The sequence below is a fragment of the Chenopodium album genome, chromosome 15 (genome assembly GCF_948465745.1).
Source record: "Chenopodium album chromosome 15, dcCheAlbu1.1, whole genome shotgun sequence".
NCBI classification, from domain to species: domain Eukaryota; kingdom Viridiplantae; phylum Streptophyta; class Magnoliopsida; order Caryophyllales; family Amaranthaceae; genus Chenopodium; species Chenopodium album.
Window position 1 is genome coordinate 51,938,835 of NC_137848.1, and position 14,454 is coordinate 51,953,288.

Consider the following 14,454-nt stretch of genomic DNA (forward strand, 5'->3'; position numbering starts at 1 on the left):
CCGGTGTGGTGTATACAAAGTACAGTACTTCTTAAGTCTCATACACCGACTCATGCAATACAACTATACAAGTGGTCAAGTGCATACTATGCTTAGATCTAAAGGTTCAAATAATTCTAACATGACAGAACAACCTAAAAACCGAAGTGATTTACCCTTAAAATTGCAAGGACGGACTAATGTTTCATGAGAAAAATATAATATGACCTAAGTAGATTTTATACAAACCTGATTAGAAATGTCAAAATCAAATCCGATTGATCTCACTAAAAAAGAGAGCATGTTCTCATTTATAAAATGAGCAAAATTTAATGAGTAAATAACCTGGGTGTATTTAACAAATTCTACACTAAAAAAGTTCGATACAAATTTCGACTTGTATGCACACAATAATTTAGCGTGATTCAATTTTGAAAAAAAATAGACCCGATCTGGTCTTACAGAACCCAACCCGAATATCCAAATTAACTAAATCCGATCCGCACACTCAATTTGATACAAGTACAAACTCGTTTTGAGTGGGCCAAAACCGCACAACAAAAATTGTGTAACGAAGTTTACAACCAACTTAAACTCCTAAAGAGACTCGGACTTTTACTCATAATTAAGCCCATAAATATATACTACTAAAAAAACCAACAAAAAGAAAATCAAAATTAGAAATTCTGAGCGTAAGAAAAATTTGGGTATCTAGGGTTTATCTTTCTCTCTCCTCTTTCTCTTTATCACTCCAGCAGGAAGAGAAAAAAACTCTTGCACTTTCATCAAATTCCTCTCTTTCTCTCTCTTCCTGTTTGGAGTTTTCACATTAATCATGGCGAATCGTAAGAATTTCTAATTTTTTCTGCATTTTTTTTCAATTTTTTTTGTATAATTTTTTGTTTTTTTGATTGAAGTTTTAATTTTTTAATGGTGATTTTCAGAAGCTCCAGCACCAATTCGATCGTTTCTTCAAGCTGCGGCGAAGCCGGAAGAAGCTCCTCTTCCTCTTCGCGTTGTTCAGATTGAGGGCCTGGTCATTCTCTCTCCTCTTTTTATTAATTTTTAAAAATTTCTTTTAATTTGATTTAGGTTTGAAAGCATTGTTTTATTCGGAATTTGATTAGGTTTTCAGAAGAATTTCGGTCCTTTTTTTAATGGAATTGATATAATTAGATGTCTTAATTTTGTAAATCTTATTGTTGGTTTAAAGTTTGTATTTTTATTGTTTACCCCTTGAATTCGAAGATTGCACATCTCTTTGATGCAATTACATGCCTCAGAAAACCAAAATTTGACTTTTCGTCTCCATTATCGTGATCACTGGATTTGCGTGCGAGTGAAACATGTTAATATGTTGAATTATGTTGTGGAATTGGATTGAATCGGATGGAATTGATGGAGGTATAGGCTGATTGTAAAGTGTGTAGGTGTTTATCGGTTTTGCAAAAATTATAGGGCATTGGGTTAATCGCTGAAGATAATTACAACGTGGATATAATTGAATGGTGTTGGATTGAGGTAGGTGATTTTTGAGCTGAATTTTAAGATAAAAATGGTGTATGTAAGAAGAATAGAATGAAGTGGATGATTCAATTCTTAACTGCAAGCTGTAATTTAGCAACTGACTAATGTGGGGAGTAGAGGGAGAAACAAAATCAATGAGTTGTTTATTGATGGAAATGGGAGATATATTGATGATGCAGTAATAAAAAAATTGATTGACAGGACAATTTTTTTTCTTCTTTTTCCGTTTTGATAGAGGATGAGGCCTTTAGTGAATAATACAGAGATTTAGATTTAGGATTGTTTTTGTTTTGATAGAGGGCGAGGCCTTGAGCCCTTGAGTAAGTGAATAATACAGAGATTTTGATTTTGGATTGTTTTTATTTTGATAGAGGATGAGGCCTTGCGTAAGTGAATAATACAGAGATTGCGATTTTGCCATAAACAATTGTAATTTTATTTTTAGTTGCACAAAGTTAAAATTAGATTATGCAAATTTGATGTTTTGGAGTACTTAAGACCCAAGGTTAAGTGTTGCTAGGAGATGCTGGTCTCTAATAGGGATGAATAGCCACTAATCCAGTCCATTTCTTATAGATATGATATGGAACATCCCTTGGATATGAAAAGAAGTAGGTTGAGTCATGCATTCCTAAAAGTTGAAGTGTTACTAGCAATTGACTAACAAGGTTGAGCGAGAAACTAAATTGATGAGTTGATTATTGATTGGGAAGTGAGATAAATTCATTGACGCAGGAAAATTGACAATGATGGCGAGTTCATAATTAATTTATGATTAGTGTCACTATGTAGGAGGTCAGGATCTCAAAGTATGTGTGTTTATGAAGTTAAAAGTTGTTTATTCATTTTTTTGATGGATGGCTAAGACTAAATTTTTCTAAATGAGTTGGTTCAGACTACACGTTAAGTGGTGCCAAGGAATGATCAGTGGGGTTGCTCAAATTTATATGAAAGATGTGGTGTAGAACACCCACTATGAATGAAAAGAAGCCGAGTCAAGAATTTCTTAATTTTGCTTTGAGTCATCTTTCCTTTTGTTTTTCACATGGTGTATTTGTCAATCAATCTATAGTTGTGTTAACATTGGGGAAGGTTATTAATGAATTTTGCTAGTCTATGGTTTTAATGTAGTTGCAAGTTCTAATTTTCTCTTAATCGAGAATGCGAGTCAATAGGCTGTAGTTTGATGTTTGACTTTCATGCATACCTACATTTGAAATTATGCTGTTGTTTATAAGTAGCAAACACGAGGTCACAAGTGGTGTGATATGTTAAAAATGGGTTTCATTGAATGTAATCTGTCTTGTGTATATGGAGCTGTACATTAGCAGGTTTCTAGAATTCTGACATTTTTTTTATTGACATGTAATTTGAGCAGGCTATACTGAAGATAATTAAACATTGCAAGGACTTTTCCCCAGCTTTAGTCACAGGGCAACTTCTTGGTTTAGATGTTGGCAGTGTCCTTGAAGTTACTAACTGCTTTCCCTTCCCGGTATGCAAAGTGATTTATCTCTTATTTTCATTGTCTTACCCTTGTCCTATTTAGTGAGCTTTTTTATTTGGTGGTTATTGATGTCTATTGTCATGTAATACATGCTTAGATTAGAGAAGAGGATGAAGAGCTGGAGGCTGAGGGTGCAAATTATCAACTCGAAATGATGAGGTGTTTGAGAGAGGTTAATGTCGACAATAATACTGTTGGATGGTAAGCTCTGATTGATTGTGTTGGTTATGTTTCCGCTAAAGAATTTTTGTTCAACAAATGAATTCTGTTTGATGTTTAGTAATCACACATCAAGTCCTGATTAAGTAGTTGTCCTTTATCTCCTCAATATTGTAATTGGTAGTTGCAAGAGCTAGTTTATTCTATCAATCCTGTACCTTTGAGTTGTTGTTACACTTAGCACTTTTCCTTTTGACTGTATTATATATTTATAGTAACTGTTCGTATTGAAGCGATGAACTTGATCATTTAAGTGTTGCAAGTCAACTTCATTTTCTTGGCATTTGCACCATCCTGTGTCCCATAGGTCTACCTAGTTGGGTTGTAGATAGCTTGGCTGGGGGTCTCTACTTGCCCTAATTAAACTACTACAGATACAAGGTTTTTTATATATTTACCTTTATCAGTTAAATGTCTCAAAATAGCTTATAAACCGTCTTGGCGTATGCACTATTTTCTAGATGAGACTACTAAGGTAGCCTGAGCGAGGGCTCTTAACCTGCCTTCATAATGTTTTCAAGCATGTGTCTTTTAGCAACCTCTAAACTAGTCTTTGTTCATTGGAGGATAAGGTTATTTATGTATCGTCATGCTAACCCCAGCTTGTAAAAGAATTTTAATCTAATTGTTGTTGCTGCTGTGTTCTCTGCCTCATTGGGATAAATGTAACATTTCAGGTACCAGTCAACCTTGTTGGGGTCTTACCAGACTGTGGAACTGATTGAGACTTTCATGAATTACCAGGTAATTCTAATTTGACTTCTTTACTGCACATGCATAGAGTATCCAGTGGTAGTCTATTTCATAATGGGTGACACTTTGATTGATTTCAGTCACAATGGTGCTTTTGACTTGCACTATATGTATCCTAAAGTGTTACATTAATAAATCTTATATACTCAAGCCTTATTGTCACCATTCTTCTTGGGGAAATTATAAATTGAAATGTTTTCTATATTTAGTACCTCTGTCGACAATCGACACTATTGTTTGATCTTACATCATTAGTTGTAGTAGTACTCTACCATGTTTTAATTAGTTTGACTTGTGCGACAACTAATTGTTTAGAAACTAAATTTGGCTTTCATTTGTTTGGAATCTTGTATTATAAAATGAAATGTTTGCATTTGACTTGTGCTGTCAACCATTATCAACTTGACTAGTGTTATCTTCTCATGATTTATATAATTGTATCAAGGTAATCTTGCTCTAGTACCTTTTAAGTTGGTGTTTGGTTCACAGAGTGGAATGGGTTTGGAATTAGGATTATAACTAGGCATGTATGGGGTTGGAACTTGATACTTTCTACCATGTGTTGGTTCAATTAAAAATCGAAAATAATCCCTTAATTTTATACCTAGTGGAATGGTATAAGCCAAACCCATCTGCCCCTTGAATTTTTAAACCCCATACCTTATGGGTTTGAGTATGAGTTTGAAATTCATAATTTTGTAACCAAACGCATTATAGGTTTTACAAATTTTAATTCCATATTTCCTACCAAAAAACCGCTTTTCAAACACTACATTAGACACATTGTCAACCTTTGTAACTTTTTATATTTTTTAAAGGAAGGATACACATATCAATTATATTTTCACATTTTTTTGATAATTCAATGTTTAAATTTATTGAGATTTGCCATGTAATATCAATGCAAGTGCCAACTTTATGGTTTTGATGAAGTTCAACCAGCATTTTAGATGTTCATATTTCTTAAGTTATTCAATAAGGTTGACAACAATTCAAGCAGCGTTGTCTCTCAGCTGTAACCAATTTGTATAACTGTATTATTGACCTTTGAGGTTCTAGTAATAATTTATATGTTCACATTAAAAGATTGCCCCTAGTCTTCAATATGGTCACTGATTTAGTTTTAATTTTTGTAATTTTTTTCTATTAATTAGCTTAATGGATGCTGAGTTATTGAGGTTCATCAGCTATTTGCTCATTGTATCATCTCGTTTATCCTTTGATTGTTTTATTTTATTTTTTTTATAATTATTTATTTTAATTTAAAAAAAAAAAATCTTCTGTAGGCTATTTTCAGTTTTGAATTTTTTTTGACAGTTTTAATGTCATTGCAGGAAAATATAAGACGTTGCGTTTGCATTATATATGACCCATCAAAATCAAATCAAGGTGTCCTGGCTCTGAAGGCGTTGAAGCTTTCAGATTCTTTTATGGAGCTATACCGCAGCAATAATTTTACTGGGGAGAAGTATGTCATTTTTGCTTGTCCAGTTTCATTTTCATGAATAAAAAAAATAATAAAAAATAAAAAATCTCTTTTTACTCATACCTGGTCCTTTATGTTATAGGTTGAGGGAGAAGAACTTGACATGGGTGGATATTTTTGAAGAAATTCCTGTAAGTGATGGTTCATTTTCGCTTCTTGAATTGTAGATAGTTGTCTGCTTCTTTGTACTTGCCGGATGAATCATAAAGAACAATATCCTGACTTTCTATTCCCTCTCTGCAAGCTTTAAGAGGGAGTACATTTGAGAGGAGATGTACCTTATATCTTCTTGGGAAATGATATTGCATTGTGTTCTTTATAAATATCTTTCTTCACATTCAAAGAATTTTACGTTTGGTAAAGCTATTTGTAAGTAGGCCTTGGGAAATTTCTCCACTCATTTGCTTTGAAAGGAAAGAAAAGGAAGTAAAGGCATTAAGACTTTTCTGTACTTTGGTGCTTATCTGTGTGGCACTTTGAGTGTTGTTTGCTTAGGCTGATAGATTTATATACCAACTTCTTTCTTTGCAGATTAAAGTCTCAAACTCGCCTCTTATAAGTGCTGTTATGACAGAGCTGGAAAATGATTCACCAGTCACCCAGGTGTGGTTTCTTCCTGTGTTTTGCAGAATTTTTTTCCCACACTTTTGTGTAGGTACTTATGTGGCTTGTACTTCTACTGTAGTGTGATTATGATCGCCTGCAATTAGCTACCACTCCATACATGGAGAGAAACTTGGAATTTTTGGTTGAGTGCATGGATGATTTGTCTATGGAACAGCAGAAGGTTAGATTTTCAGGCTTTATGGAACTTGTTGTCTGTTAGAGTTTCCTTTTTGTTTGACAATAGTCACTTTATTTTTTTTCTCTATTTTTGCAGTTCCAATTCTATTATCGGAACCTCTCCCGGCAACAAGCTCAGCAGCAAGCATGGCTTCAGAAAAGAAGGTAATTTATGTGATTTTTGAAATAGCTACCTTTAGCCAAAGCAAGAGCGTTATAACATCACACAGAGTAGTATCTCCTTCAAAGATAAGTTTGGGTAGAAATGAAGAGGCTGCCATTGAATCTTGAGATTTGGCAACAAAAGCGTTGTGGGTACGTAATTTGGGGGAACCGAACTGATATGATATATATACTAGGAATTTACTCTTGGGGATCTCAAATATTTCTCTTTTACCATCATGTTGGATTTTTAATTTTTAAATTCTTTATTGTTGGCATTCCAAGATTGTCGCTGTTGTATTATTGAATGGATCATGGGATTAGTGGTTGATTGAAGACATGTGTGTTCTGACCTTCATAGATCCTAGACCCTGCCAGCAGTAGAACTCATACCCATTGACTGAATTAGCTGTTGAATGAATTAAGTGTAATTATGATACCTTTTGATATTGTTTTATTAAAGTTGTCTGAATTGAAAGATCATGCTTGCAAATGAAAGTGTTCTGCTGAGAATGGTCTAATGAGATATAATCGTGACACATTTATATCTTCTAATGTTAATTTTGTTCTCTCATTCATGCAATTTGTTTTATGCAGGGCGGAGAACATGGCCCGTAAAGCTTCTGGAGAAGAGCCTTTACCTGAGGAGGATCCTTCAAATCCAATCTTTAAGCCAATTCCTGAGCCATCACGACTGGATAGTTTCCTCATAACAAATCAAATTGGCAATTACTGCAACCAAATCAATGGGTATGTTAAAACTACTGGATAGTTTAGAACTTTTTTTCTTCTTTTTTTTTTAGTTTGAATAAATAATGGACTTGGGGAGCCCTTGTGATTGTGAGAAGAGTGAGCATCTATCAGTTGTTTTTCACAACTGCTAGGCTTTCTACCTTCAGCATGATAAATTAGATGGTACTTGTGGAGTTTTACTGCCCTGAGTTTCTGCAATTTTTTCTTTCTTCTTTTTAGAGGGTGTGGGTCGGTGGGTAAGGAGTTTTTAATTGTTTTTGGTTATGTTGCAGGGTTGCTGGACAGAATTTCAGTAGATTGTATTTGACCAAGGCATTGCATGAGAATTGAAGTGCGGATGCGTGGTGAGCCTCTCCCACAGATCTCACAAATACATTATTGCTGCCTGAAAATGCTGTCCTTAATGAAATACTATCATCTGGGAGTTGGTGTCAATTTTCGAGGAATGATGATTTGTAGACTAGTTCATTTTTGTCTGACCACATTCTTGGTGTTTTTTACAATTTAGTTATGTTTGTATTATACACTTAAGGTTGTAGGATCATTGCTTAGATCTGAATGTAACAAGGGGATAATTAGCTGCAATAGTGCTGCTTTGCCCTTTTCATGGGGTTTCTTTATTTCAATGTGTACTTTTTATAAGGAAGCTCGCAAAGGCTTAGTTTGTATACCATTGTTGAGTTAATTAATGCCGAAGAAAATTTGAATTCCTACAGTCTTGGATACATGTGGAATGAGTTATGATTTGAAAATGGAAAGCCTTGAAATTTGCACTTTAGTTAATAACTTGGTATGGCTGCAGGCAAGATGAATTCAGCAAGGCTTGCCTTAATGGTTATATTTCATTAGTACTTATGGGAATTCTGACGATTAGGTGGCTCAAAATCCTTAACAATTGTTATAGCGTTTGTGTTTTGTTTTGTTATTGAAGGGTTCGGCGAAGTTTTATCTCTATGCATATTGCTGTTGCATTGTTTGAATTATACCATCAATGTGACAACTCATTTTCGATTTTGGGACTTGGGGAGTAGTTTATCTTTGTTTTTGTTGAACAAGATTTGTGTCAAGGTTAGCAAGCCCTACTAGTCCGACCGTGTGGCTATCAGTTTCGGTTTCAATGTTAATCTAGGAGGTAGGGGCTGTTATATACTGCCCAAAGCTATTGGATGACGATCTATAAGCAACTGGGTTGATGGCAATTGCAGTTAAGATCTTGTCAAGCTTTCAAAGCTAAAAAGGAATTGAACAAGACTTTTTATTTTAATATTACTTTAAATTGAGTTTTACTAACTACGTTTTAAAAATAACACTCTCATTAAAAATATATTTTATTGATCTAAGAATGTTTGTCTAAGAATGTTTGTCTTCATTAAAAAAATAACACTCTCTACCCCTTTTTCTTTGCCCCGAATTTCTTTTTGGAAAATGACATATTAATACACAACAGTATATTGCATATATTCATGGCCAAGGTGATCAAGTGATACACTGATATGTATCCTTAAGAATGGAGCAATTTTTATGAGTATCTTAAAAACCACATTGCTAAAAGTTACTATTTCAACAAGAGACTAACAAACACACACCATTTGCAAATGACATCAGGAAAGTCGTTATCAAATCCTTGTCCAAAACATTAAAATAAAAAACAAAAAAAGCATATTTCTTCACATCCTAATGATCCTACCTACTTAAAGTCAGTAACCTTCTCGTCTCTGAGGAACTGGGGTTTTGATCACTTGAAGAATCTGAACCACCTCAGACATCGAAGGCCTGATCGAAGGAACTTGAGAGGTACAAACCAGTGCCACCTTCAAAACAGGCAACACCTCTCCATCAGGGTACTCCCCCATGCTATGATCCACACAATCCAACACGTTCCCTTCCTCGAGTAACACTCTTACATGATCATTCAGTATCACCACATTGTCCTCCCCGTATTCTATAGGCCTTCTTCCTGTAATAATCTCAAGCACCATGATTCCAAAACTATATACATCACATTTTTCGTCAACTCTCAAGCTCTGGCACACTAATTCAGGGGCTGCATAACCCGGTGCACCCTGAAATCTATTGCCGGCTATACTATGATTGTCAAACCTGGTAAGCAGTCTAGCTAGTCCAAAGTCAGAAACTTTAGCATTGTAATTTTCGTCTAGTAAGATGTTGCTTGGTTTCAAGTTGTAATGTATGATTGAAGGGCTGCAAGAATGATGCAAATGAGCGAGCCCCTTTGCTGTTCCGAGTAAGATTCTGAACCTTGTATCCCAAGAAAGAGGAGCTAGGTTTAGCGGCCTTTCATGGAGCCTGAATTGGAGGCTGCCGTTGGTAGCATAGTCTGAAACCAAGAGCTGCAACTGAGGAGTCCAATAGTACCCCCTAAGAGATGCCACATTTAAGTGTCTGACCTTTCCTAGAGCTCTGACCTCCCTATCAAAGTCTTCCGGATACTGAAGTATGTTGGACTTGTAGAGCTTCTTTACTGCCACGATCCTGCCTTCGGCCCCTATAGTAGCCTTGTAAACAGTGCCAAATACCCCTCCTCCGATCTCAGATGCCTTGTTGATTAGAGACTCAGGGTCAGCAAACAGGTTTCCTGATGTCCTTGTATCAAAGAGGACTAGTCTCCCTACTGAGGGTGTTCCTGACCGAGATGAGCTTGAGAAAATGCTTTCCAACGCGTTGTCAATGAAAGCAAGTCTCCTCCTTGCAGAAGCATTTAGTAGGGTTATGATAATTACCCCAATTACGATTATAGCAGCTGCTGCTATCGCAATGATGGCTGAGATACTGAGGAATTTGTGATGATCTAATCTTCGTGCTATCTCGTTCCCCTCATCGTTTCCATGCATGCTGTTGGGATATGCATTGGGATCAAGGACTAATGGCTTTTGTACATTCAACTTGCAAGGACCTTTTAGTAAGGGTGAGCAAAGTCCCAAGTTTCCTTGTAATGCACTTGCATCCAAACTCGGAAAAACTCCCCCTGGAGGAAGCCTACCAATGAGCTTGTTGTAGGAGACATTAACTGCTAGAAGATTTTGCATTGTACCTAGCTCTTTAGGCATCTCCCCACTTAGCTCATTCGACTCCAGCCTTAGAAATTCAAGCCCCTTAAGCATTGACATAGAGCTTGGAATTGGACCACTTAAATTATTGTGAGACAAACTCCTGTAATTCATAATTTTATGCAATCATATCAGTAAACATCCTAAAAAAGAAAAGAAAGAAACAGAAATATACTCAAGTTTGGTACAATTTCCCCTGTTTGTTAATCTAGAATAGTTTTCAATTAATGCTAACCTTCCTAGAATAGTTGTCTTTCGATATAATAATCTAATCAGGCGGCTTGATGTCATATGTGTGCCAAGTTAGGAAGGTTAGACCGACTAGTTGAAAGGCTTTTCGTTGAGAATAGTTTTAAGTATGTGAAAAAATTGCAAGCAAAAACTAATGTTCAAGGCATCAAAGCTATAAAAAAAAACAGAATTTACTTGATAAATGAGTACTTACAATAAATATAGTGAAGAGCAATTGCCAATCTCCTGTGGAATAGGGCCAGTCAAGGAATTATCATCCAACTGAAGGATAGATAAGCTGCTTGTAGAATCACACAAATCACCAGGAATCATCCCATATAATGCACTGCCTCTAATATCTAACACTGTTAAGTTCTGAAGGTACCCAATTTCTGGGGGTATCCTAGAATGAAGGTTATTCCTAGACAAGTTTAAGTACCTTAAACTAGAGAAAAGTCCCATTTCTGGTGGGATTTCCCCTGAAAGATCATTATTTGACAGATCCAACACAAGCAAGGACTCGAAAACCTGACCCGAGGCCGGTGGGATTGAGCCTGAGAACCTGTTTTCTGACAAGTCTATTTCTTCCAACCCCATTGTAAACAGCCTTTCTGGGATGCTCCCATTAAAGAGGTTACCCTTAAGTTGGAGGGTCTTTAACCCACTGCATTGAACTATTGAAGTGGGTAAATTCCCAGTAATCTTGTTGTTTGACAAAATGAGAGATTTAAGTGATTTAAGATCACCCATTGACATTGGCAAAACTCCTGTTAAACCATTATCTGAAACATCTAAATGTTGTAAATTGGTCAAATTTCCAAACCACTGAGGAAGTTCACCATTTAAGGTATTGTGTGCTAAATTTAGGAACACTAAAGATTTTAGTGTACCAAATGTTGTGGGTATATTACCAGCAAAGAAATTACTGTTAAGATCGAGTTTAAGCAAATGTGGGCATAGACTAATGTCGGATGGTATCAAACCCGAAAACTGGTTACCTTGCAAGTGTAATTCCTTGAGATTATGCAAGGTATATATACCAGTTGGGATATTACCAGAGAGTTGATTATTTGACAGGTCTAATAATCTGAGCCTATTCAGAGCAAAAATCCCACCATTTTGGATAAAAGGGTTACCAGAAAAATGATTATTTGAGAGGTTTAATCCATTTAAGACGCTACATTTAGATAGTGTACTTGGTATTGGACCTTCAAAGGAGTTTTCTGACAAAGAAAGGTAGCTTAAAGATGGGAAATTTTGGAAAATGTTATCAGGCAATGGACCAGATAACATATTCTGAGAGAGATCAAGGTATCTAAGAGACGAACCGAGGCTCGAAAATGAACTAGGGAGTTGCCCTGTAAATTTGTTGTGACTAAGATCAAGTGTTTCAAGGTTAGGAAGTTGGGCTAATTCTGGCCTTAATTCACCAGTTAGATTGTTGTTAGATACTGACAGTACCTTAAGTCCCTGCAGCTTCTGCAACCCTTTTCCTAGCCGGCCCGAAAGGTCTAGCCCTGTTAGGTAAACCCCGGAAACCCGGCCCGTGGCCGGGTTGCATTGAATGAACTTCCAAGAGCATGGAGATCCATCATCCTCAGTCCATGAGCTCAATGCTGGTGGGTTATGAAGTTCTGACTTGAACACTATTAGTCCCAAAATGTCGTCGTTGAGATCGATCGCCACGTCCTCGTAGGCAGCCCTAGAACATCTCATGGCACAACATGATAGTAGTAGAAGGCACACTATGAGCTGAAGAGTGCTCATTTGCAAAAATTTTCTTTGAGTAATTTTTTTTTTGGGTGCATAAAGTTATGTATACATAACTGTAACTAACTAAAATATCATATAATAATTTAACTTTGAGTTAGTCCACTCAAAAAAAGGTGAAATCTTTACCTAAAAAGGAATTGTGGGTGATGAAATTTTGGTGGGTTTTTTGCAGGGGAAGAAAGGCAGATGAATCAGAAGAAATTGATTGAAATCTTTGGGAGAATGTTTTGAAAAAATTATGGTGCCAAAAAAAAAAAGTGGGGTGTAATGTGTAAAGAGAAAGACAAGTCAAGTAATTGGTCCAAAAAATGCATGTGACACCATATCAGAAGATAAAATAATGTGTATACAGCATATAATGCAACAAAATGTTTACATCCTCTTGTCTAAGGCATCCTATCTGTGCAATTTTGTCTCTTTTTAGGGTTGATTTATGGCTATATTTTTCCTATACTTTGGTGTTTGAAATTAGTATACAGTATACTTCATTAATGACAATGGGAATATTTTGGTACTTCACTGTTAGTAGCTAGTAAAGCTATGACAGTAGTAAGGCTGATGGGTTTGTTGGGAATTTTGGCAGTGGATTGTTTACCTAGGATTAATTGATAACATTCAGTTGATGTGAAGCCTCAACTATATATTTGGTTAAAAGCTGAAAACCCGGGAGCTGTATAGCGGAAAATAGTGAAACTAGCTGATTGTATTAACTATTTGTGGCTTAAAAGTGTAGCAAATAATTAGAATGAATTTGATAGTCATATTATTAGTTTCATCTCATCAACGTGACTAATTTCGGATGAATTGCTTAACAATCACATATAAAAATATAGGCTAGCTGGAGAAGTGGTTAGTTAATCACTTGATAAAGTACTGATTATATAAATATTGAATGCTAAATACTTACTTAACTAAACCCTACATCTGAATCTTGTCTGCTCCTGCCGACCTAAAAGGGTAACTGGATGACAAAATCTAAACAAGCAATAAATGCATGCATGTCTTGTATGAATATTTTAATACAATCTAAGTATAGTTTTTGTAAAGATAAAGTCTTCATTTTGCGGCACTAACATAAAAGCTACAAGTATTTGGAAAAAATTTACTTCGTTCGTTATCATATTGTCTCAACAACTAATCTGTTAATGCCTTATTAAGTTAATCTTCATAATTCTATAATAGCTGTGTTATGTCGGGGATATCCAATCATAATTTAACTAGCAAGAAAAATCACCGCAGTAATGAAAAAGAAGTTATAATAGTGAAAGGTGAATTTCTAACTTGGTTTAGCTTAACAAGTGTCCATGAATACTCATGAGAAAAAACCGATAATAATAATAATAATAATAATAATAATAATAATAATAATAATAATAATAATAATAATAGTATTGAACTAGCAAGATAGACCAAACTGCTAGCAGTTAACTTGGTTAGCACCAAGTGGACACAGGAGAAACATATATTGGCACCAAATTAAACTACCAATCATTCTATGCGATATCTTCAAGAATCTTCAAAGATAAGAATAAAACCCAACACACACTACATAATTTAAAGGCCACAATATTTTAAGGACTTCATAATTTTAGTTTGGATTGTTTGCTATATTAAGCTGATGTAATATTAGCAATATGGAACTTCAATCAACCTCCAACATACTCACTTCATCACATGTGACTTGATTGTGAGGCCTCTTTTTGGTTCACGGGCAAAATATTCATGTACCTTATAATGTTATAATGTTGGGTGACGGTGATATATATAGTACTATAACATTGATTTTGTCGTGTCAATATCATAATACGTTATTAATGACGGAGTTTAGCTAGTTACTTGTAAGTGTATTAATTAGCTTAGTTAAATTATTACTATTTTCGATTTTTCTTAGTTGCAACTTTAGAATATTTTATATCTCTCAAATAATCTCCCAAAGTTATAACTAAAAAAAATCGGAGGTAGTATATGATTTGTAAATCAGTGATGCTTTGGTACAAATCTACTCCAAACTTATTTTAATTTCTCAAGTGACTTATTAGGAGATAGTCCTAGGATATCTGGATATATAATGCACATTGCAACCTACGTATATCATACCTACCGTAAAATAATGCACGCAAGCTTAACATGTTTTTTTTTTTTTTCCTCCTCTTCTTTCTGGTAATACCCATTTCTCAGAAAAATACAATTCATTCCAAATATATGACTGACTT

At 35.2% G+C, this 14,454-nt stretch overlaps 2 protein-coding genes across 2 annotated transcripts; one reads left to right on the forward strand and one right to left on the reverse strand.

Annotated features, from left to right (window-relative positions):
* Window positions 1-657: 657 nt before the first annotated feature.
* LOC145583355 (eukaryotic translation initiation factor 3 subunit H-like) lies at window positions 658-7,808 on the forward strand. The gene is made up of 12 exons (XM_081640589.1): window positions 658-824; window positions 924-1,015; window positions 2,885-3,001; window positions 3,111-3,214; window positions 3,910-3,976; window positions 5,320-5,453; window positions 5,554-5,602; window positions 6,003-6,074; window positions 6,157-6,258; window positions 6,352-6,419; window positions 7,014-7,166; window positions 7,442-7,808. Exons 1-12 carry the CDS (start codon window positions 815-817, stop codon window positions 7,497-7,499), a joined length of 1,026 nt encoding a protein of 341 aa, XP_081496715.1. The 5' UTR covers window positions 658-814; the 3' UTR covers window positions 7,500-7,808.
* An 823-nt stretch (window positions 7,809-8,631) lies between these two features.
* Window positions 8,632-12,613, reverse strand: LOC145583356 (probably inactive leucine-rich repeat receptor-like protein kinase At3g28040). Its single transcript, XM_081640590.1, has 2 exons — window positions 10,683-12,613; window positions 8,632-10,340 (listed from the first exon to the last, which is right to left on the reverse strand). The coding sequence occupies exons 1-2, from the start codon at window positions 12,233-12,235 to the stop codon at window positions 8,867-8,869; spliced, it is 3,027 nt and encodes a 1,008-aa protein (XP_081496716.1). The 5' UTR covers window positions 12,236-12,613; the 3' UTR covers window positions 8,632-8,866.
* Between the last annotated feature and the right edge of the window lie 1,841 nt (window positions 12,614-14,454).

Coding starts and splice junctions, on each gene's coding strand:
- LOC145583355 (XM_081640589.1), top strand. Junction 5,454..5,553: donor AATAATTTTACTGGGGAGAA/GTATGTCATTTT, acceptor TTTATGTTATAG/GTTGAGGGAGAAGAACTTGA. Junction 6,259..6,351: donor TGTCTATGGAACAGCAGAAG/GTTAGATTTTCA, acceptor CTATTTTTGCAG/TTCCAATTCTATTATCGGAA.
- LOC145583356 (XM_081640590.1), bottom strand. CDS start 12,235: ATGAGCACTCTTCAGCTCATAGTGTGCCTTCTACTACTATCATGTTGT. Junction 10,341..10,682: donor TGCTCTTCACTATATTTATT/GTAAGTACTCAT, acceptor TATGAATTACAG/GAGTTTGTCTCACAATAATT.